This window comes from Trachemys scripta, chromosome 12 (assembly GCF_013100865.1).
Source record: "Trachemys scripta elegans isolate TJP31775 chromosome 12, CAS_Tse_1.0, whole genome shotgun sequence".
In the NCBI taxonomy this organism is placed as follows: domain Eukaryota; kingdom Metazoa; phylum Chordata; order Testudines; family Emydidae; genus Trachemys; species Trachemys scripta.
The window spans coordinates 1,670,966-1,693,867 of record NC_048309.1 but is presented as its reverse complement, the minus strand read 5'-3'; the positions used below and the strand labels follow the sequence as shown (position 1 = coordinate 1,693,867).

The 22,902-nt window shown below is 49.4% G+C and overlaps 1 protein-coding gene across 1 annotated transcript; it reads left to right on the top strand.

Moving 5' to 3' along the window:
- The first annotated feature begins 10,972 nt into the window (after positions 1 to 10,972).
- On the top strand, positions 10,973 to 21,135 carry BPIFB6 (BPI fold containing family B member 6). Its single transcript, XM_034787590.1, has 9 exons — positions 10,973 to 11,058; positions 13,490 to 13,594; positions 14,676 to 14,822; positions 15,271 to 15,334; positions 16,951 to 17,011; positions 18,346 to 18,437; positions 18,719 to 18,895; positions 20,603 to 20,773; positions 21,052 to 21,135. Exons 1-9 carry the CDS (start codon positions 10,973 to 10,975, stop codon positions 21,133 to 21,135), a joined length of 987 nt encoding a protein of 328 aa, XP_034643481.1.
- Positions 21,136 to 22,902: the final 1,767 nt, after the last annotated feature.

The following is a 22,902-nucleotide window of genomic DNA, read 5'->3' as shown; positions in this document are numbered from 1 at the left end:
GCCAGAAGTTCTCCTGTTCTTTTTGCTGATACAGACTAACATGGCTACTACTCTGAAACCGCTTCAGATAGCTCTCTGGCTATGGGCCCCACACCATTTTGTGGGGGATTTTTCTGAATCTCTCTGCAATTTCTGAGTAATTTTAGAAGTGAAATATGTTCTTGAACAACTGATTTCGAAACAGCCTGCAGAATTAGGGCCGGAATTGGGATACACCATAATTGGGCTCTGAGGTGGGCTACCGTATCTGATCTTGTTAAGGTCAGGAGCACTGTGGGCTCAAAGACTCTTTTGGATGTAAGGGCAGCAGCATCGGAGAAATGAGAAGGATCTGCAGAGCTGAGAAATCTCCCACTGGACCGGACCTGGAAGAGGCAAGAGCAATTGAGTTAACATGGGACGTTTGTTTCTAAAAGCAGGGAGCCAGATGAGGTTCAGGGGGCTTGTTGGGGAGGCGAGAGTGGCCTGGGGAACCCCTTGTTTTATGGGCTTCTTTCTGTGTAAACCTAGGGATTGAAAGGAGCAGTGCCTGTGTTGCTAGAGAGGGGTCAGCTCGTGCTTCAAGAGGGTCACAAGAGTAGGAACCCAGAGAAACAGAATTTTTTTTTTTAAAGTACAAATACACCCCCACTCCCCCTGTGCTTCCGTGACGGCTGGGCCTGCCCACTGTCCCTGTCTCTCTCGCCATTCTACTGGGTGCGATAGGGCCATAGCATCACGCAGGAATCTCCTCCCGCTCGCCTCCCTTCAGGCGAGTTCTTACGCGGCTGGATCCAGCCTTTCCTATGCTCCGGTGTCGCTGGCGCCCTGGGTGCTAAGCCCTGTCGATGGGAGGCAGTTGTACCGGGTTAAAGGCTTTTTGCCTCTCTGAAAACTGGAACTGAAAGAATGACGTGAATATTTTCAAAATAATGCCCCCCCCCTTTATTTTGCTCTAGCCTGAGTAGACTGATACTATTTGTCAGTCAAATAGTTACTGAACTAAGTGTTGATGCACAGACTTGCACTGAAATAATGAAAGGTGTGAATTACAGCCCATGTCGTTACTTTGGTGCCAGTTTCCATGTAGACAAGCCCTAATTTAAATTGGTTTTGAAATCGGTTTAGTTAAACTGATGCAAACCCCTGTGTGGATATTCTTAGCTGGGTTTAGGGTGGCGTGTTTCAGTTTAGTTTAAACTAATTGTTGCTTGTCTTAAGCCAAACCAGAATAAGTGTGTCCATACCGGTTTTTGCTCTGGTTTAACGACATCTATTTAAAATCACACTGTTAGTTAAACTGGGGTAATATTCTGGGGTAGAAAAGGCCTTATTTGGTGCTCTCTGCTGCTCTCCTGTCCTGCTTCGTGCTCCCCTTCTGACCTTGTGTGATTGCCATATTGACAGGTTTCAGAGGGGCAGCCGTGTTAGTCTGTATCAGCAAAAAGAACGAGGCGTCCTTGGGGCACCGTAGAGACTATCAACGCTTAGGCCCAAATAAATGTGTTAGTCTCTAAGGTGCTACGAGGACTCCTGCTCTTTTTGCCATATTGATGTTTACAATCTTTGCCTTTTTATGGTCCATTTCCGCTCCCAGTTACAAAGCTCACGCCGCTGCAGCGGACAGAACAGCTGGCACTAGCGGCTTTAATGCTCAGGTACCAGAGAAGCGTCTCGGTCTCCATTGGTTTCTATCTGGCGACTGTCATGTGGGGACAATACAGATTTTAGAGGGTGACTGAGCTCTGCTATCTAAGGGTTACGAAACTGACCAAAGTCTATACCTTATGCCAGCGTGGCTCCTGGGTGCGTTATTGCTACTAATGGGCTGGCAGGAAGGGTTTCATCAATCGGGAGGAGACGGGAAAGTAAATACCTCCGGTGTAACTTGAGAAGTTCAGGCTTTTCAATTTGCTTTTAGCAAGTACGTCTGTGTCCTCAGCGGTTTGTATGGAGGAGTTAATCTGTTTGCATTAAAGTATCTTTGCCTTTTGTGCTCTGTCCTCGTCTTGGTGCTGTTTGAGCTGATGAAGGTTATACAAGGAGATGTTTAGTTAAAGAATACAGCTCCCCACAGGGTCTGGCGTGAGGAATTCACTTGATTTGCGACATCCCGAAGGGAAGCTGGGAACGTCCTTTTCATGGGTTCCAAGACCTGAAGGCAGCATTACAGTTTGGGATGAATCTACTCTTCCATCTTTGGTAGCAGCTGCAACCTCAGTACAAAACAGCAGTTTGGTCCAGAGTCCAGCCTGAGTCCTGTACAGCTCGTCTTCGTCAGCATTGCCTGGACATGTGCAGGGTTGTTGTAGCCGTGTTGGTCCCAGAACATTAGAGAGACAAGGTGCGGGAGGGAATCTCTTTTGTTGGCCCAACTTCTATTGGTGAGAGAGACATTTCGAGCTTCCTTAGAGCTCTTCAGGTCAGAAGAAGAGGGGCTCTGTGTAGCACGAAAGTTTGTCTCTCTCACCAACAGAAGTAAGTAGCTTGTGACTGCTGTTTGGTGTGAAGCCACATGACTGTTATAAACATATGGGGGAGTCAATATCTGCTTCTCAATTTCAACACAAGGGTCTTCTTCAGTGACCAATATAGTGTATGTGCAATATCTGGATCTGGGGCTGTCAGAGGTACACCCAACATGAAGGTCTCCCAACTCATTTGAGAGCGTTCCATAGTGCGTAAGTTGGGGTTACATTGTTTCCATAAGAACAATTTGGTTCCTGAGGTCTGGATCAAAAAAGGCAAATAATTCAATGAACTAGCGATTGGGCTGTGTACTCTCTGTGGTAAGTCTGTGCTGTATTTGTGGGTAAGAAGGGTACAATGGGTCAAAATGGGAAATTATTCCGAAAGCAAATAAAGTGTTTGTTAAAGGAACAATTTATCTATCTGTGAAATGACAGAGTAAATGACCTTGTTACTATCTTTCGTTGCAGCGCCTTTCATCCACAGCTCTCCAAGTGCTTCACAAACATTCATGTGTTCATTACAAAATACGTAGCAGGCAGGCACTCTTCCAGCTTCACAGAAGCTGGGCAAATCAAGGCACGAAAAGCTTAAGTGACTTTAAAAAAGTGAGTGTGAATCATTGACAGAAGCAGGAATACAATGTGGGAACCTTGATGCAAGTCCCTGCTCTAAGCAATTGGCAATTCCCTCTACCAGGGGACAGATGCTTTAAATGAAATGTCTATTAAAGCATGTCAGCACTGTGCCTGTCAGTTTGCTCCCTCTTTGTGCCTGTTAAAGGTTTCAGAACATACAGCCATGCTGCCCTGGAGCTGATTTTCAGAGAAGGACTTCTGTTTTTGGAAACACTCTCTTGCTTTCACATATAACCGTGCTTCGTTGCAGGTGCAAACATGAGTAGTTAGATGTCTAGCTATGGTGCCTTTTTGCACCTATAAAGCAGGTTGTTTAACTATATTTGCACCAACAATTTCTCTTTCATGCAGTTATTTCTGGGTGCAAAACTGCAAAACAGACACCACTTGTTCATTATACTAAATCTACTGTGTTTTCCCATGTAAAACTCAGAATCACCTGGGACCCTGTCCCCCCAGGTGCCAGGTTTCAGAGAGTTTAGCCATTCAGCTACATACCTAACCTCACCTGCGGTACACAAACGCCGCTAATTCATCTCGTTATTGGCGCGCACTGTTCTTAGCTGGTGTTTGACGGTATGCTCATGTGCTCAGTGTAACCGGACGAGGCCCAAGGCCCCCATGTTCTTTTCTTTCTTCTGTCTGCAGCTTCTTCAATAGCTTCCCTTTGAAAGGCTCTTTTGTGCGGCATATTCCATTTGCTCAACCCGTTTCCCGGGCCCATGTTCCTCTGAACACCGCCCCTGGGGGAACCCACATTTCGCTCACTCTCTGGTATCATTCATAGTGTCAGGACCCCCCGCCCCAGAACCTGCCCTGCAGTGCCGGGCTCCCGCATGGGAAGTCACCAGACCCTGTCCCACAGGGTCTAGAGTCTAGTGGCCTCCGAGACCTGCATGATGATTAACTCAGGCTTCCTGTCCCCAGGTGACTGCGCAGTCCAGGAGGAAAGATGTTTGTTTTGTACCTTGAGCATTTTCCTTTGTCTCCTTGTCCCATCTCATGGGACCACACCTGGGACTGTGGGGAGAATCAATCGAGAGGCGCTGGAGTATGGTGAGGGAAGCCTCCTTCTGCTTGCTTCAAGCCAAAAGCAAATCCCATAAATCGTCTGGTGCTGCCCCTGTCTTTACATCATCTTGTTACATTCATCTGCCAAGCACTGGGAACGGCCCATCCGCGGTGGCCTCTGACAGGCTGGGGGCAGTGAAATATCTGCCTCGCTGCACTCTGACATCTGCACCATGCTGGGACTGAGCCGATTTTGAAAACCTTGAATTCACGAAAGTATTGGCAAAGTTGAACCTGGGGTTTGATTCATGGTGGGGTCTTGTTGGGGGCTATTGGGAGCATTTGGACAGCCAGTGGGTATTTGGGAAAGTGTTTGCAAATCCCAGCGTCTTCACAGATTTCAGCCTGAGTGATGTGTCCCTCTGCAAAATGTGCTCGTCACCATTTGTCATCCGTTAGTCTCCTGTTTAAAACCTTGCAATCTGCTAGTCAAGGAGCAGAAACCACCTCACAGGACCAAGGCTGCTCCTAGAACAGTGAGCCGTTCACACACAGTCGCTTGTCTAAAAGTTGTGGGCCGGATCCTTGCCCAGTGTAATTGGTGTAGTTTTATTGACTTCAGTGGAACTGTGCCAATTACACTGAGTGAGGTGCTGACTTCAGTGGAACTACACTGATTTACGTCTGGGCCTGTTTGTCTCAAACCGTTGGGCAAGTATTTATTGATGCTGAACCTGTTCAAAGAAATCAGACTCGATTTGCAAATGATTCTCAGCCAGAAGAAGGGAATGCATTTCTAGCAGACACTATTCATGATGAAAAATGTCACCACTGCTCTTTTCTAGCCACTCGTTTGGGCTGGCTTTGTATTGCATGCTGTCCTAAAACTGGTTTCCTGCTAGGTCTTTGTTGAGAGCAGATATGCTGCGTGCGCAGGGTAAGTGGTGCCCAACACAACTCCTCCTCTTTCCCATGGAGCGTCCTTACCAAGTGTGTTGTGTTGTGTTTCCACAGTGTGCCAGACTGGCCGGCCCCCCTGCAGCAGGCTATTCGGATCATAGACATCCTGGATTTCCGTGGCCAAAAAGGCCTGTTTGGATCAGTCTTGAATATTGTAGGGTGAGTCAAGCCCCTAAACAGCTCATTCCAGGTGTGCTCACTAAAGGTGAAATTCACTCCCGTGCAGTGGGCATAAACACGAGGCCTAGGCATCCTTTAATGCCAGTGTGGAGGCCTTTCCATGGGACTGAAGAGGTGCATAAGCTTTGTACTGGCGCCTGGCTGCCGGGGTGAGTGTCACTGCCAGCGTGACAGTGGTACCTTGGGTGATTCCCTGAACAGAGTCTGCTCCTCCTCCACTGGCTGAGGTTTTCATCAGTTCGTCTCACTTTGAGCCCCTCGGAGCACCTCTGCCTTCACGGCACACGGCATGTGGCTGAATGGGATGAGGAATAAGTATTTGGAGATATACAAAACGAAGGGTCCCCACCTCCATTTGAAGAGTTTCCCTGTCTGAGTGTTGGCTGCTGTTCCTACTGCCCGGGAGAATCGGGGATTTTCATTCCAAAGAGACTAATGCAATTTCTGGGCTCCTCTGGCTGGTCGTCTGACCTGGCTGAACCCAGAAGGAATGTCGGGGAAAAGCCTGCTGCTCCCAGAAGGTTTCCAGCCTCAGGAACCAGTTCTAGGCCAAAGAGGATTACTAAGGATGACCATATGTAACCCACACACCTTCTGGGGGTGGTGTTCTGTCCCATCTGGTGGCTCCGAGACCACTTAGAGAGAAAGAAAGCAATTAATGAGTCTGCTCTACGGCCTTACCTAACAGCCAGTTGGCTTTTAGCTCATACAGCAGAGGCTCATGCACTAAGCTCCGGAGGTCCCAGGTTCGATTCCGCCCGCTGACGACCAGGGTCTGTTGGCATCACACAAACTGCACTAAACCTCTAAAATGGAGGGTCATCTATTGCCAACCCCAGGCATGCAAAAAGCAGGAGTCAGGCCCCCCAAATGTTATGAGATTGGCCTAAAAATCAGGAGATTTTTTTGTCAGAATACATGTTGGGTTATTTTTATTTGCCTCCCAGCTTTTGAGCTTCTAAAGGTCAGGTTTTCAGATGTTTCTCTGCAGGCATGAGGGCTAGAAATGTACGTACTGTGTTAAGGGAAAGCTGAGATTTCCTCCTAGTGACGCCAGTCTCATCCCTGCAGGATAAGTATTCTGAATTGTCCCCCAGATCTCAGTGAAACTCGTCCTGCACACTGGCGTTCAACTGTGTCTCCGCACTGATCTCCATCTCCGAGCCAAAGTGTGAGTGTGTTGCCTTGTGTCTTTGCAGGGCTGTTATATTGGGTGGGGAGTGCAGGGGGCTGAGGGCTCAGGTATTGCTTTTGGGATTGTGCCCAGGAGCTCCCGTGATGGACCAGGGCCGCAGTGTGCCAGGTGCTGCATACCTGCCCTAAAGAGCTCCTATTAATTCATTTCAAGAGAGTGTATAGATACAGTGTGTAAGATCCTTGCAATGGGTTTGTAAGGCAAAGATATTTGGGTGTTGAATGTCGGCAGCTTTCCTACTTCTAACACAGCGAGAGACCATAGCGCACAAACGTCAGTGGAAGTTACTGGTATCCAGCGGCATGACAATAGGACGAGAACGTTCCTGGCCAAAGGATGCTGTTTAACACTCTCTTATCAGTGCAGCCTCATTGAATGGAACAAACCAAGTCCCTGGTTCCTGGTGTCAGTGGCTGAGGCTCTGGGCTGTCTGGGAAAGCCAGGAATCGCACAGCTGGTTGTTCTGTTTGTTCAGCATCCTGGCTCCAACAGGACTGAGAGTGGGATCATCCCTCCAGCTGGACATCCACGGTCTCTGAAGTACCACAGGCTTCCCTGAGTCGAGCAGTTCTGCTGGCAAGTCCCTTCTCGGAGATGTACCGATGACCCTCAGGAGCCTCAAGTAGGTGTCAGGAGGGTTTCTACTGACTCCTCTGCAACCTGCTGCATTTACTGCTGGTCTCTTGCTGCAAAATCCAGCCTCCCACCTTCAAAGGCATTTGTAGCCTTCATCCGAAACCAGGGGAGAGTTTGATTTATTTTTGCTGATTGGCTGCCAGTGCATAGATTTTAAGGCCAGAAGGGACCCCCATAATCACAGTCCATTGATCTCCACCTCGTGGTTGCTTATTATTATTATTTTATTTTAATCTGTGCAAAGAGTCTGACCGGTAAGCTGAGGGGATAGGATGACTCCCTGTTGTTTAGATGTGGATTTTCTCCTATTGTTCAGCTGTACTGTACCTGGCTGTCCAAGTGAGGACTTACCCTGTAAGATGACATCTAGTTAAGGACCGATCACGTTACCAGCACAAAAGCAGCTTTCTGACTTGATGGGCACTTAAGCTTAAATTCCTAATAGATAAGAGATAAATCTCCGAAGCTGGGCGTAGCAGCTGATAGAAAGCCACCAGGCGTGGCACGGAGAGGTAAGCTTCAGGAAACACGTTTTTACATAAAAATAATGCAGAGGACAGAAATAATTCAGCAACTACAATTTCAGGGGTGCACATGGCCAAGTCAATGGGCGTGTCTGACAGGAGTGATGGGTAAACCTCGAAACAGTCAGCTAAACAGGCTCTCAGATGCCACAGGTCCGAGCAAGGTGTAACTACTTAGCCAGGTACAGAGAGCTGGATAGAGAGAAATCAGTATTGAAGATGTAAAGCTACAATTTCAGGGTGGTTATGTTCATTCAGACCTTATGTCAATCGTGACAAAATTGGGCTAGAACTAGAGTAAGAAACAGCATTTCTTGCAAGCTTTTCAATTCTGGGTTTTGTCCGGCCTGGCAATATCACAGACACACTGCTCCACTTCCAATCCTGATGGGGTCCGAGAAGGAAGGGGAATTAGAAATGACAGGGAAGAGAGAGGGAGGCAGGTGAGATTGTTTTAACAAACTAAATATTCAGTCCCTTAAAGAGATTCATGTTAGTTCCCCCCTTGCACCCCTGCAATGAGTCGGTCTCTCTCTCTCTCCTGTCTTCCTTTGAGAGCAGGTCAGAAATATCAAGTGCAAACATTGGTGTGACTGACCCAGAACATCAGCTGTGAGCGCCGCTCTCCCAGCCATGTGCTGTAGCAGAGCTCACGAGTCCTGGCTCTCAGTCCATTGCTCTGTCCATGAGACCTCTCCATTATGGGCCTCGTCCAAAACCCATTGAAATCAATGGAAAGATTTCCACCGACTTCACTAAACCATGGATCAGGCCCTGGTTCCCCCTGGATGCTGGTGTAACCTCTGCCATCGCTCAGCATTAGGAACATGTGCCATGCTAATCACATGGGAAAGGTTCACAGTTAAGCACGCGTGTCTCCCCCCTCCCCCCACCAGCAGAATTTATCCTTTGAGTCTCCACTTCCTCCCTTCCCTACATTCATTCATCTCACTTTTTTGGCCAATTCTAACATCACTTTTTTTACCCTGCTCCTCTGGATTTGCATGCAAATCTGCCAGGCAGCTCTGCATGGCTGTTGAGTAAGAGTGTTGGCTCCGTGCACACGAGGAACATTCACTTGATACCTCAGACTCAGCGACTTGCCCAGACTTTCACATTTGTTAGCAAAATTATTTACATTGGAAGATGTCAGAAACCACACGGGAGTTAGTTTTACATCCCAACAATCGGCTCCTTTCGTTTTTCCTACTTTTCGCTCCGAATTGTAGTATATAAAGGCTGCCCCTTCTATATCGCCGGGGAAGGAGAGAGGCTCTGGCAGCTCCTGAGAAACCTACCACTGGACAACAGCCCGGCCAGGTGAGAGCACAAAACGCCCCGATGAAGTGTCTCTAGTGCTATTGCAACACTAGGAAAAATAATTGTTTTATACCCACCCAGGGCCCGATTCTCCGCTGCCTTGTACCTCGTGTGCTCAGGAACAGCTGTTCCATGGGGCTGTGAAATCCTGCTGCCACTGGTCGGACTTGGGAGCATTTTACACCCATGTCGCGCTGGTAGCAATGAGATGGGCATGGAGCGTCTAGCTGTGGTTATCGCCTTGCAGGAGCACAGATCTCAGATCGTTTGATTGAATTAAGACTCCTCAGATGGTTGCACCAAAGGGCCTTTTGCACCTTTAACGTTCAGTGAGGCAGGCGGGTGGCACCTAAACGTAGATGGCCACATGCAAATTTAGACATTGCTCCATGCAGCGTCCAAGGAAGCCCCGGGGTTAACGCTCTCCACTAACTGCCTTTCTTCGGTTTGCAAAGAGCCCCTGAGCCACTCTGATGCTTGTAACACAGCTCAGACCCCAGCCTAGATCCCTGGTTCTTATGGGGCAAGTTAAGCAGGTACCGTAGGAGTCTCTTCCCCCTTCCCCCGCAAGAGCCAATTCAAATGCACCTTAAACTGTGGTTCAAATTGTATTTCTGCAGGTAAAACCAGTAGGGGCTGATTCTCCGCACGTGCTGGTTTTAGCCTTGGTTAACTCTTCTGACATCAGCGGAGTTGCCCCCGAATACAATTCATGTGAGATTAGAGTCTGGCCCTTGAACTGTGGGTTTGCTCTGTGCAGTGATGAACTCAGCCTCACAGAGTCTCTTTCTGGTCGTGTTGGCAGAGGGTCTCGTTTCAGCCCATCTGTTCGCACGTTGCTCATTGGAACGTTGGGCACCACGGTGCTGGAGCCGAAGATGTTAAGGATTTGGTGCATTTTCTTCTCCTGTGGTTGGCTGGCCACATCTCAAAGAATGGACGCCCCTGGGGCCATCCTGAAGATTGATCTTGGAACAATAGATCGTGGTGAGTTAATTAGCCTGTCAGTCAGAGTCGGCTGTGCCTGGAGCGAACCCCTCAGGCCGGTGTGGCTGGAGCATATGGCTGTGGGAAAGGGGAGATTGCCGTCCTGTTTTCTGTGCCCTTGAAGCTGCAGCCACGTGTTTAACTTCAGCTGCAGAATGTGACCGTGAATTCCTGGGCGCTCTAATATGGGGACCCATGGATTCAATATAGCAGCTGTGTGCTGTTCGGTGGTGCAAAGGCTGAGAATTCCCCGGCTGGCCGGGCACTGGGGAAATCCCCAGGTGGGGTAGAACCAGTGCTGCCCCCTTGTGCAGCCCACAGTATGTGGCATGTGGCCAAAGCACCAATGAGCTTCCCCAATTCCCAGAGGCCAGAACAGCCCCTTGGGCATAACTTAGAGAAGCCCTGCAGCTACTTTAAAGCATGCTAGAGGCCACGCTCGCCCTAGGATCAGGAAGGTGGAAGTACTAAAGGGGTATAAAGCCACCTGACCCCTCGTGATGACCACAGCGCAGGCAGGCCTGAGAATTAAACTCTTTAGATTTGTTTTTCCTTTGTTTGCTGTTTTCCATAATCTTCAGTAGAAGTCGCTCACATGGAGAAACGCATGTTCTGCTCTCCAGAGGTGGGACAATGTACCAGTGCCCACAGACAGGAGACCTGCAGGTTCTAGCTACGTGATGGCCTGATGGGTAGGAGTAAAGCGGGAGGGCCTTGCCTGTGGGCAGCTGAGCTGAGTAAAAGCTATTCCATGTGTAGAATTAAAAGGCACACACAGCAGATGGTGGTTCAGGTGGAACCCCCTGCACAGAAGTCAGCCACACGGAGTGACAGCAAAGATTGCTGTAATTTGCCATATGACTGTCATCATGGGCTTCTCAGCCACACCTGTGTTTACTGGGATAGGAATGCCATGCAACTGAATGATTTACACACCATGCTCTCCTGAATTCCCTGACAAAAGATTCCCTCGCCCTTTGCCCCCCCTCCCCACTTATCTCCATCCGTGCTGATGAGGCATCTGTGCTAACCACACCTTGTCCTGCGGAAATATTCCAGCTGTCTCCGACGCAATGACTGAGAGCGACATTCTTCAGAAACTGGCAGCAGCTGCAGCTAAAAAGCAGCCAGGTGTCAAACCCATCAAGGGCATTTCAAGGTGAGTTGAACACGACCCGAGCAGCATGTCAATGCTCTGCAGGTGAAAAATGCTATTTGCATTAGGTGTGGAAGCATCAGCCCAGACGAGAAACAAATGACTCTGGAGCCATTAATAAGTGTGATTTTAATGGAAAGCAGCATGCTAGTGACAAAGGCATGACTGGCCTTACAAACATATGGAGGTGCCATCACCTGAGGGCAACACAGCATGTGAGCTGCTGCTTCCAAGCAGGTCAGACGTTAATATTGTAATTCTTGCTTACTTTGCTAGGGAGTTTGTTGTAGACACGGCAAATTTCTGTAACACAGGGTGGCCATAGATCAGAAGTTCCTGGATACATACAGAAGAGACTAGAGGCTGAAGTTAAATCAAAGATACAGCATCACTCATATCTGGAGACAGTGTTTGCATTTAGCCAGAGAACTGGAGAAGGGCGAACATAATACTTTTGATCTTTAAAAATGGGAACAAAGAGGACCCAGGGAATTACAAACCAGTCAGCCTAACTTCAACACCTGGGAAAGATATTGAAACAAATGATTAAACAATCAGTTTGTAAGCACCTGGACGATAATAGGGAAATAAGTAAAAGCCAACGTGGAGTTGTCAAGAGCAAATCATGCTAAATCAACCTAATTTCCTTCTTTGATGGGGTTGCTGGCCTAGCAGATGGGGGGACTCAGAAGACATGGTATACTTTGATTTTAGTAAGGCTTTTGAGACTGTCCCAAATGATGATCTCATAAGAAAACTAGGGAAATGTGGTCTAGATGAAATTACTCTAAGGTGTGTGCATAACTGGTTGAAAGACTGTACTCCAAGTAGTTATCGATGGTTTGTTGTCAAACTGGGAGGCTGTATCTAACAGGGTCCCACAGGGGGTCTGCCCTGGGTCTGGTTCTGTTCAACATTTTCATTAATGGCTTGGATAATGGAGTGGCGAGTACACTTATAGAATCTGTGGGTGGCACCAAGAAAATTGATCTGACATCAACAAGATGAAGTTCAATAAAGACAAGTGCCAAATACTTCACTTAGGAAGAAAAAATCAAGTGCAAAATGGGGAATGACTGGCGAGGTGGTAACACTGAAAAGGACCTGGGGGGATAGCAGATCACAAATTGAATATCAGTCGGGGTGCCAGAACAGAGGAGACCAAGGGGCCATGGCCCTCACACTTTTGAAAGTGGATGGGCCTGGCCCCTGCCCCTTCTCTTCCCCCCGAGGCTCTGCCCCCTGGCCAGGCCAGAAGCTGGAGCCCAGCTCAGGGAAGAGCGACCCAGGGAGCCTGGGGCAGCTGTGGGGAACCACAGACCCTCCACGGGGGCCTGGGGACACGAGCCAGGGGCTGCTCTTGGGCTCCCTACCCCGGGCAGGTAGAGGAGCCTGGGTTCCCTGGCCCAGCTCCGGCTTGGCTGAGGGGTGGGACCTTGTGGGGAAAAGGAGGGACGGGGCCTCCAGGCACTGCCACTTTTAGGAAGACTCCATCATCACTGATATGAGACAACAGTGGGATGCAGTTGCAAACAAGGCTAATAGAAATCTGGGGTGTATTAACAAGACAAGACTTCGGAGGTAATTGTCCTGCTCTGCTCAGCACTGGGGAGGCCTCAGCTGAAGTCCTGTGCCCAGTTCTGGGCACCCCACTTTGGGAGAGATGTGGATAAAGTGGAGAGAGAGTCCAGGAAAAAGTAACAAAAAGGATTACAAGTTGAGAACCCTGTCCTATGAGGAAAGGTTAAAAACCCTGGGAATATTTAGTTTTGAGAAAAAAAGACTGAGGGGAGACCTGGTAAGTCTTCCAATCTGTGAAGGGCCGTTTTAAGGAGGACGGTGATGAATTGTTCTCCATGTGCACTGATGGCAGGACAAGCAGTAATCTGCAGCCAGGGAGATTCAGGTTGGATGTTAGGAAAAACTTTCTCCCTCTGAGGGTAGCTGAGCTTTGGAACAGGCTTCTGAGGAGGTTGTGGAATCCCTGGCATTGGAGTGTTTTAAGGACAGGTGGGACAAACGCCTGTGAGGATGGTCCAGGTTTACTTGGTCCTGCCTCAGCACGGGGGGATGGACTCGATGGCCTCTTGAGGTCCCTTTCAGGCCTATGCTTCTATGATTACTGTAACTTGTCCCCTGTTTGTTTAGGAATTTTTGACCTGCATATCAAACCTCTGCATAGGCCATGGAGACGTGGTCTGCCCGTCACGGAGGGTTCTAGGTTTCTTCTTTAGTCTGCATGCTTCACGACAGGGGAGCATCTCTTAGTTCTGTCTCTCTACAGCACGTGGGGTTCTGATCCCAGACCGGAGCCCTTAGACGCTGCTGCAATGACAAATGGAATAATCCTGACGGGATTTGTATCCCTTTAGACTCCGGTCTCACCAGTGCAGGCACCTGCTCTCCTAACTACTCACCTGTTTTTATCCCATAGGGTAAAAGTTAAAGACGTTCAACCCCCTGAGATAACACTAACATTCTTACCAGGGACTGGGCTCTTCATGGCTGTGTTAACTCGCATAACCATCACTGGGAAGAGGTGAGTGCAATCCTGCCCGGGGTGTGAGAAGGCGTCGTTCCTTTTAACCAATTCGTATTGAACTGATAATATTTGAAAACAAATAAGGTTCCCTGGGGAACCTGGGAAAAGGCACCGTGTGAGCAGATCTAGTGGATAAACTATTTCCCAAGTTCCTTGAGTTAATGATCCCAGGAAGCTGATAAGGAATTAAAAACAATTCTATTCAGGACAGCAAGGAATGCAACATGTTTATTTCCCATCTTCTGCAAAAATGTCCAACACCTGAAGTGCAGTGGCCGGCATGTGGCATTCTGTGCAGATGGGTTAGCCAGAGCTGAGAGCATCTGGCAAACAAGGGCTTAGTTTGGGCCTGAGAGCTGCAAAGTTAAGGAAGAGAAGGGGTGGTAACGTGCAGAGGGGCCCCCCACCAGCACTTATCAAACAGACTCCATGTGTAAGGCACACCTGGCATGCCAAAGACCACCAGGGTGGACTTGTATCTCGTACCCTCCCTGGTGCATCCAGCGTCCGTTCTGACTCCTCTGCCTGCCTTTCCAGAGGCACAGTGCATTGATCTGATGGAGAGCCGTCTCTTCCCGGGAAGCAGCTCTCACCACTCTGGCGCTCGGCATTGCCTGCCTCTCACCAGCTCAGCATGCGTGGGCTCGTGTGGCTATAGCGTTAGCTCTACGTCCCTAGCCAAAGGGTACATTCAAGGTTTCCATAAAATCAGGTAGCCAGAAGATGAGCAAGAGGCAGGAGAGTTTTAAGGAGTTTTATTGCCATGAGATAAATAAACAGTCCCGAGCAGCGCTAGACATGTCGTCTTAGACTCAATGCACATGGACTCTAGGGCAGTGATTTCTTAACCGTTTCCCTAAGGCAACTCCCTGGGACTACCCCAGAAGCCCCCCCTCCCTTTAGCCAGCCGGAAAGGTCAGGATGAGCAGCCCTCAGCAGCATTAAGGCATCAGAAGGAGGAGATCAGCTGGCATGGACCCTGAACCAGTCAGTCCCCTTCTGGATGCTAGCGGGTCTCCTGGCAGGATGAGGCACGTAAAGAATTCACCAGGAGGTAACTGCAGTTTGCTCTGTGCAGCTTTATAGGTGCAAATATGGAAATCACAGTGGTTGCGAACATGACCGCCAAGAACAAACTGTCGCAGGATGACTTGGGTTGCCCCAAATTCAGCGTTGGCGACTGCCAGATTTCTCTCGTTAGTGTTAAAACCAACCTTCCCAGCAGGTGAGTGCCCGAGATTTAGCCTCTGCTATGGAGGACAATGCTCACTAGATTTGCCACTGTTTGTAATACTTAACACTTATAACCACAAGGGCACGTCCCCAGCTCAGTGCTGGCAGAGTGAAAATCAGAGCACCGAGTGCTAGAGGAAAAGAGCAACGGCCTTGTGCTGGCCCCCCGGTACTGGAGTGAATTTCACCCACAGACAACTGACTGAATTTCCATGCGGTATCCATCGACGTGCCCTGAAATGATCTCCAGGATGATGGAGCTTCTGCTAGGAACGGGAACCTTTTGGCCTTGTTTAAAGCCAGCACAAAACACTTCTGACTAGTTTGCCACCTGGATTCTTCCGGAGCTGATCCTCTGACCTTTTGCTTTGCAGCAGCTGTTGTCATTTTGAATCTCTTTATTTACTCTGTTGATTTCTTTCTTTACCACCTTTGCCCAGCATGCTGCCCGAGATTGTGAATAAGTTCCTGGTTACCACCCTTCAAAAAGTCTTGCCAGACATGGTAAGTCTGTTCGTGTAGTTCATCCACTAACCATTGTTCCTCCAGAGAAGAACAGGGGTGGTGGTCAGTAAACCATTCTCGTACTGTTTGTATTTGAAGTAGGACACTTTTGGGTAACAGTAAATGTGCTCTAGTATTTGTCTGTTTCTGGTCCCCCCTGCAATGTGCTGGGGTCTGTACAAATATAAATGAAGACACAGTTCTTGTCCCAAAGAGCTTGTCATCTCAGACAGAGTGACACAGATGCAACATTTGCCTACAGTGGTCACAATGGTGAATGACCATGTCTCGACAACCCTTCAATGTTTAGGGACTTGCTTACACACACGCTTGCAGCTGTTTAACTGGAGGTGTGTTATTGACCGATGAGAGCGTGTCCACACTGCCAACTGGAGTTGGGACTGCAGCTCGGGTAGACGTGCCCTTGCTAGCCCAGCTGCAAACAGCAGTGTAGATTCAGCAGTACAAGCTCTCCAGGGATCCCGGGTACATACTCGCATTGCTGACATCTGCCACCGCATTTACACTCCTATCTTTTGCTGATGCACTACACTGTGTGAACCCTCATACTTCAGTTTAAATCAGGCTTCTTTCAGTTCAGCTTAAATTGATTCGAAACACATTTAAGCTAAATCGGAGAGAGTGTCCACACAATGCTTTACACTGGTTTGCCTAAAGTGCTTCCGTTAAACCAGAGGAAGTTTGTGTGTAGATGGATCCTAAATAAACCACGGCTGGTCCCTCTCTGAGACCCGTCTCCTCGGTGTGGAGAACTTTTGATTTTGTTGGGACTGAACTGGAAGGAATGGCAGCTAATCTGTACTCCAGGGGTGAGCTTCTGGCCCCTTGCAGCATGGAAAAGGGCCAGCGTGGCATAAAGGGGTCTCAAAAGCCCTGCCTGCAACCACCTCGGGGAGGATCCCCCCAGGGCATGCATTGCACACGCAGTCATAAGGCTGTCCCCCCAGGACCCTTGCACAAGCCCAGGTGGGGAGGGGTGTGTGGCACAGCATGCAGGGTTCTATTGATTGTGGGCATAGGGCAATTTGGGGAGGCTGCTGTAACTTAGGCCCCCCTGGGACTCTCCAGGCCCCGAAACAGCCCCGGATTGGGAGGGCAGAAAGGTGCATAAAGCCACCACAACCTCCAGCCCCCCGGGCTGTGAGTTCTGTGCTGTGCCCCTTAGCGTACGCGTACACAGCAAGCAGCGAGTCTCAGAGCCCAGGGTTTGCAGACTTGGGCTCGTGCTGCGGCGCTAAACATTGCTGCGTGGCGTAGGTGTTCTGGGGAGGAGCTTCGGAGCCCAAGCTCCAGCTTGAGCCGCCGCGTCTACCCTGCTGGTTTTAGTGCTGGAGTGTGAGCCCGAGCCTGTAGACCAGGCTCTGAGCTGCGTGATGCCCGTCACACAACGTGATGCAAAGCTTCGACTTTCCCCTGGGTGTAGATCCGTCAGTAGCTCCACTGGAGTGACCCCACTGGGACACTGCTGGAAGTTAGAGGAGAATCTGGCCCTGCACCGATGAATCCAAAAGCTTCGCAGTAGGGAAAATGCCCGGCTCTGGGTCTTGTTACTGCTTGTGCCTCACTGGAGTTTTGTTTCTCCTCTCACCTTGTAGCTGTGTCCAGCAGTGGATGCTGTGCTTACCCTCGTGAACCAAAAGTTCACCACCCTGGTTTGTAAGTTGTGGCTTCATCTTGTCCTCTTCTCAGTAGCTCCCAGAACACGGAGCAAACCCAAGGACGATGCCTTCGTTCAAGGCCAGAGCGGGCAGGCCAAGGAGTGCTGCTGCAGGCACAGTCGCTGTCCTTTCACTCATGGGAGCTCCGGGGCTGCTCTGTCAGGCCTGGTCCCACAAAGGGAATGGGGTGGAGGGTGGTCACACAATTGTTGCCTTGCACATCTGTTGCGGAGTGTGGGGGAGTCAGGGCCCTGCACCCCTCTTCCCGAGATTCACTGCGACTCTCAACCAGCCAGTAAAGCAGAAGGTTTATTTAAGGACAGGAACACAGTCTCAAGCAGAGCGTGTAGGTACGACCAGACCCCCTCAATTACCTCCCTCTGGGAGGTTCAGGGAGCTTAGACCCCAGCTTGGGGTTCCCTGCGTTGCACCACCCAGCCCCAACCGAAACTAAAACTCTAAGCCCCTCCCGCTGCTCCTCTCCTTTGTTCAGTCTCCCGGGCAGAAGGTGTTAATTCTCCCCACCCCCGTTCCTGGCTCAGGTTACAGCTCAGGTAGCTTCCTTCAAGGGAAGTCCCACATCCCCACTGCAACCCCCCTGCAACATTCCCAGGTCAAATCTGCCCTGCTCCCTGCTCCGTCACAACATCTCCCACAATCGCTGCACTATCAGGGTTCAGTTCAAGAAAGCAGCCCTCTCCAGTACATCACCGAAACAGGTGTTTAGCATTGAGTAGTGCTTTAGTCCCCTTGGGGACTTAAGGATGTGCTTAACTTTGAGCATGTGCTTAAGTGCTTTCCTGAAGTGGTGCCTAAGGAGACAACTCATTGCTCTTCAAGGCACATAGAGATAGTTGGGTATTAAGGGTCCTCTCGAGAACAAATCCCCAGTCCTCTCCTGGTCTATTTCACTCTCTCTAGGGCTGGCTAGTGCAGAGGGATCTGTACTGGGTTTTGCTCAGGGTTTCAGATGGAGCCTTCCAGGCCACCAGGACCATTGCAGGGGTGGCAGAAGGGTCTGTGGGGAAACTGATGGAGAGAACTCCAAAGAGTGTGCGTGGGCTGCTTTACAGAGCCCAGGTGACGAGCCTTGTTCATGTGGGCAGAGAGCAACAGGGAAATCCCATCGGGAGCCCCGGATTGTACCAGGCCCAAGCATTCAGCAGCAGTGAAGGCAGAGGCACTCAAGTTACTGCCTTCCTGTGTAACTGGTTGGCTAACCTCGTCGGGAGGGCACCCTGCTCTGCTTCCCGCGGGCGTCCCATTTCGTCCGGTTCGCAGCACTTAGAGCGTTTGCTGCTGTTTAAATGGCTTCTCGCTTTTTCTCTGCAGCCCCGAGCTCAGTCGGTGACGCTGGAAGCATCCGCTATGCTTTGCTGAGCCCGCCGGTGACGAGAGAAGATTTCATAGAACTGGATTTAAATGTAAGCCCCACTGCTGGGCTGGGTGTGAGGGGATGCGGGGGGCTCAGGGACCCTTCTTCTCATAGGTGCTGCCTGGGCCCCTGTAGCCCTAAGCAGGGGGCTGCGTGGACAAGGAAGCTGCTCAATCTCGTGCCCCAGTTGCCAGTGCTCTATACGTAAAATCCTAGAACAAGGCAAAGAGAGTCCGCCAGTGGCCTGTGTATTGTCCAAATGCAAACCCTCTGGATCGCTGCGCCCCTCTCTGGAAATGGCCGAATGTCTCTTTTTACCTCTCCTTTCAGACCATGGTCCTGCACGAGGGCGGAGATCTCATTGACCTTCCCACCGACCCCCCAGCTCTTACCTCCCTGCCGCCGAAAATGGACTCCGCTACCCAGCTGGCCCTGTCAGTCAATTTCCTGAGCGCCGAGCTAACTCTCCTACAAACATCCCTCAACCTTGATGTCACGGAGACCACAGTGAGCAATTCAAAGTTGGGGCTTTTCCTTTGGGGCTAATGAGGAAACCTAAACACCTATTCAGGCAAGATCCATACCTGTTTATCATTCCCCTGCAGCTGGAGTCATGAGCATAAAGTCCCAACTCCTGTAATATCTTGGAGCAGGAAAGAAATTGACTCCATGAGATAAATTCAGAAACTCATTATCTACCATACACCTGGATGCTACAGGAATGCTGCAGATTTCCCTTGTATAATGGAATCTCTAGGTGGCATTAGGCACAAACCTGGCTTACTAGTTTAATGCCACTTACCCCGAGTTCCCCCAGCAGAGTGTGGGTGTTGGAGCCAGGCTGCCAGGCGGTGGAGGAAAAGAGCTTGTTGCATGGTGACAATGCTGGGCCCCAGAATGGCTCGTGGGGGCCGTTCCAGCTGATGCTGCTCTAACTTGATCAGGGGCCAAAGCAGCCCCGGGCTGTACCCAGGGGGTGAGGAAGAAGAGATGGTAGAAACCTACCTGTGCCCTCTTTCCAATGCACCTGAGGCTGTGGCCCATTGATTTCAGTTTTCCTATATAATCGTTGCCTATTTTGCTTTGCTCTCCCATCCTTTTTAACATGAGCCTATCGTCTCACTGCCTCTTAACGTTCTATTGGCAGATTCTTGGGCTTCCTCCATTAACGACGACAACACTTGGAGCCTTGATCCCCACGGTTGGTGAACTTTATTGATTGATCCCACTGGCCTCTGAGGCATCTCAGGGTTCCTGCAGGGTGACCAGACAGCAAGTGTGAAAAATTGGGACAGGGATGGGGGGTAATAGGAGCCCATATAAGCAAAAGACCCCAAAATCGGGACTGTCCCTATAAAATTGGGACACCTGGTCACCCTAGTTTCTGTGGAAGCAGACAGCATGGTGCCTCCTCCACCAGGATCCTCTGTTTTGGATCTTTCCCCGAACCCAGCATTGCTTTCTCTTCGCTTTATCAACAAGACAGATCCTGGGCGTTGGGTACAATGATGAATTGTCTCACCAGGTTTAACTTAGATCCAGGGATTTTTGAGAGCCCAGTTTTTCAGAATTGTGGATACATTTGCCTGCATATTACTGTGACTGCATGTGCCATGATAACGACAGGGGCTTCATCTAGTCAGCTGAGTGCCTAGCTGGTTACTGGTGCATGCAATCACCATTGGGCTAATTGCATGTGCAAATGAAGCATGCACATTTCTGCAAATCTGGGCAAAAATGAATGAGTTTGGTGCTCACAGACGTTGAGGGACTGGTACTAGTGGTTCTTCCAGGCTTTATCCCAAGGGTGGCTGAGCGCCTGTAGTTCCACTGCCTTTGGAGGGAGTCACAGGTGCTGAACCCCTCGCAGGATATGCCTCAAAATTGCGGGGGAGAAGAATAAAGAAAACCAGCTGTTGTACCTGCTAATTGATCAAGGAAGGGGGGCTGTCTATTATATAAGAAGAGGCAGTTTGGTTTGCCCAAGGAGCACGGAAGCGTCAGGGAATGCCAGTGAAAGGGACGTGTACCATTCTCAGATCTACACACAATTCAATGCCAGTGGGATGCTTTTCTCAGGAGACCATTTTCTGGGTAACCTGGAAGTTTGATGGGCTTGCGGGTGCTGGTCTCCAGAGACTTTGTTGAGGCTGATCAGAGAGGGGGCTGGGTGGGCCAGTCGTTTTATCATCTCGGCATTTGGAATCTCGCCAGCTCTCGGAGTCGTTGCCTCCGTCTCAGCCGATGGTTATCGAAATCCGAATAACTCAACGGCCCGTGCTCACCATGCAGCAGGACAAAGGCCTCGTGCATCTCTTCGGCACCGCGGAGTTCCTCACGTCGCAGCCCGACGCTGCTCGGGAGTCCCTCTTCGTCCTCAACATTGTACGTTGAAATGATCGGTTAGGGGCTGCTCTAGGGAGAGCTAGAGCGTCCACAGCCTGCCCCCAACACACCCTCCTAGATGGGAGGCAGGACACCAGGCCCTGCTCAGCATCCCCTGGGCATTCCTCTGTGTTCTGTGGGGCAGCTGGAAGCCCCCTTCGCGTCGCTAAAATGGCTCAATGGAGACTGACGCTGGGCCAAAGGTCTGGCTCCATGCCCACGTGCTGCCATGCAGGACTGAACCCACTTCTGGTGCTGACTTGGTTTTCTCATTGCAGCATATCAATTTGGGGACCCAATTCTCTCTTCAAGAAGAGAAGCTGCGGATCTCCTTGGCTCTGGACAGGTCAGACATTCGCTAGTCTCATTCCATTGTTTCTTACCGTTAAGAGTGTGATAATTCCTGACTGTTGGAAAGGCCAGGTACAGAGAGACCATGTCCAGGTATTGCTAGGTGCCAGGAGGGGTCGCTGGGTAGAGTCCCAGTAGGACGAATTAGGTAGAGGGAATGGTGCTGAGCCCCCGAGGGGCAGCAGGATGGGCTGGGGCCACATAGTCTTGATCATTTTAAGTGTTCGCAACCCCCAGTTCTGAGGTGTGTGAACTGTGAATAAGATGAAATGTGCAGAATTTTGATCTTGATTAGGACCAGTCGCATCCGTAGTTACAATAAAGAAAAGTATGTGCAGACATGGAGAATGGACAGAGCAAGGTGGGTCAGTCAGTTGTGGTGAGCCCTGGAGCCGAGGAGTTAAAAGACCCAAGAGGAAATCGGACTGGCAAGTGAACCAAAGGAAATCCGCTTCTCTTCCTTCCCCACCTCCTCCAGGAGACTTTTGATAAAATTATCAATTAGAAAATACCCTTACAGCTGGGACCCATCGAGACTCAAGGAAAGCCAATCCAGCACCTGTTGGGAGGGTTGAGGGGGGTTGATTGGGAATTTTTCAACATTTTTTTGGTTGGAAAACTCCAGCTGGTCAAAATGGAAGCATTCTGAAAAGTTTTGACACATTTTTCGATTAAAGAATTTTGAAAAAAGTTTCAAAATTGTCAAAAAAAAATTTGTCAGCCATTATCAGAATGAAAAATTCTCATTGCCTAGTTCAAAATGATTTTGTGCTTAGAAATGTAAGCTAATTATAGTTAAAAAACAAAGCAAAACCCTCCCACCATAAACAGACATACCCTCCTCAAAATGGAAACAAAATATTTCATTTGAATTTTTTCCCAGCGCCTTTGGTTTATAAAAAAAATTTCAAGATTTTGATTTTTTCCTCCCAATTTAGGACAGGAAAATTGTTCAAAATTTTGACAATTTTTGTGGGACAGGAAAAGAATTTCCTGCCCAGCTCTAGGTTGGGGAAGGGAGAACAGTGGTTCTGTGAGTTAATGGGGAGGTTCGTTCATCTCTATACCTATCTTTCTGGTAAAGAGAAGGTCAGCTTTTCCTTTTGCTTACACCGGTGAAATCAGTGGCGTCAGTGCAGAGATAAAGCCCAAGCTCTGTCGGACGTCTGGCCCTTGTAGTGAGTAGAGACCTTGATCCAGGGCAGCAAGTCAAACGAAGAGGCTGGAGGGAGGAAAGGGGGCTGGGTTGTGGGAAATGCTGCCAGCGGCAGGCAAAACAAGGGATGGAGAGGAGATGACAATGTCTATTTCCTTTCTCTGCAGCTTGTATGAAATGGCCTTGGCGGCTTCGTCCATCGGCACGTTCGCTGTGAGTTCAGTGGAGTGTGTGATACTCGGCATAAGCAAATGCTGAAGAATAATTGTATCGATGAATCTGAGTGTTGACGTGTTGGTCTAAAATGTCTAGCCCTGGAGTTTATTCCTGGGAACCCAGCTGGATTTCTTGTATTCCTAGTAATAGTTTTATTTCAAAAATCAATGTGCTATAATCCCCTAAATCAAAATGTTATTACAAGTAAGAAGTTCTAGTGACAAATTAATTGGAGAACTCACCACCTCTTTTGCCAGGAAGTATTAGCAATCTGGAACAATCTTTGGGAGTTAATGCACTCACTTTAATTCCTGGAAGACTTTTGGTCAATAAATAACCCTCCCCAAGACTTGCAACAATGCTGCAATGAAAATCTGTTCTGCATTAACAGTGTGTGCATTGAAGG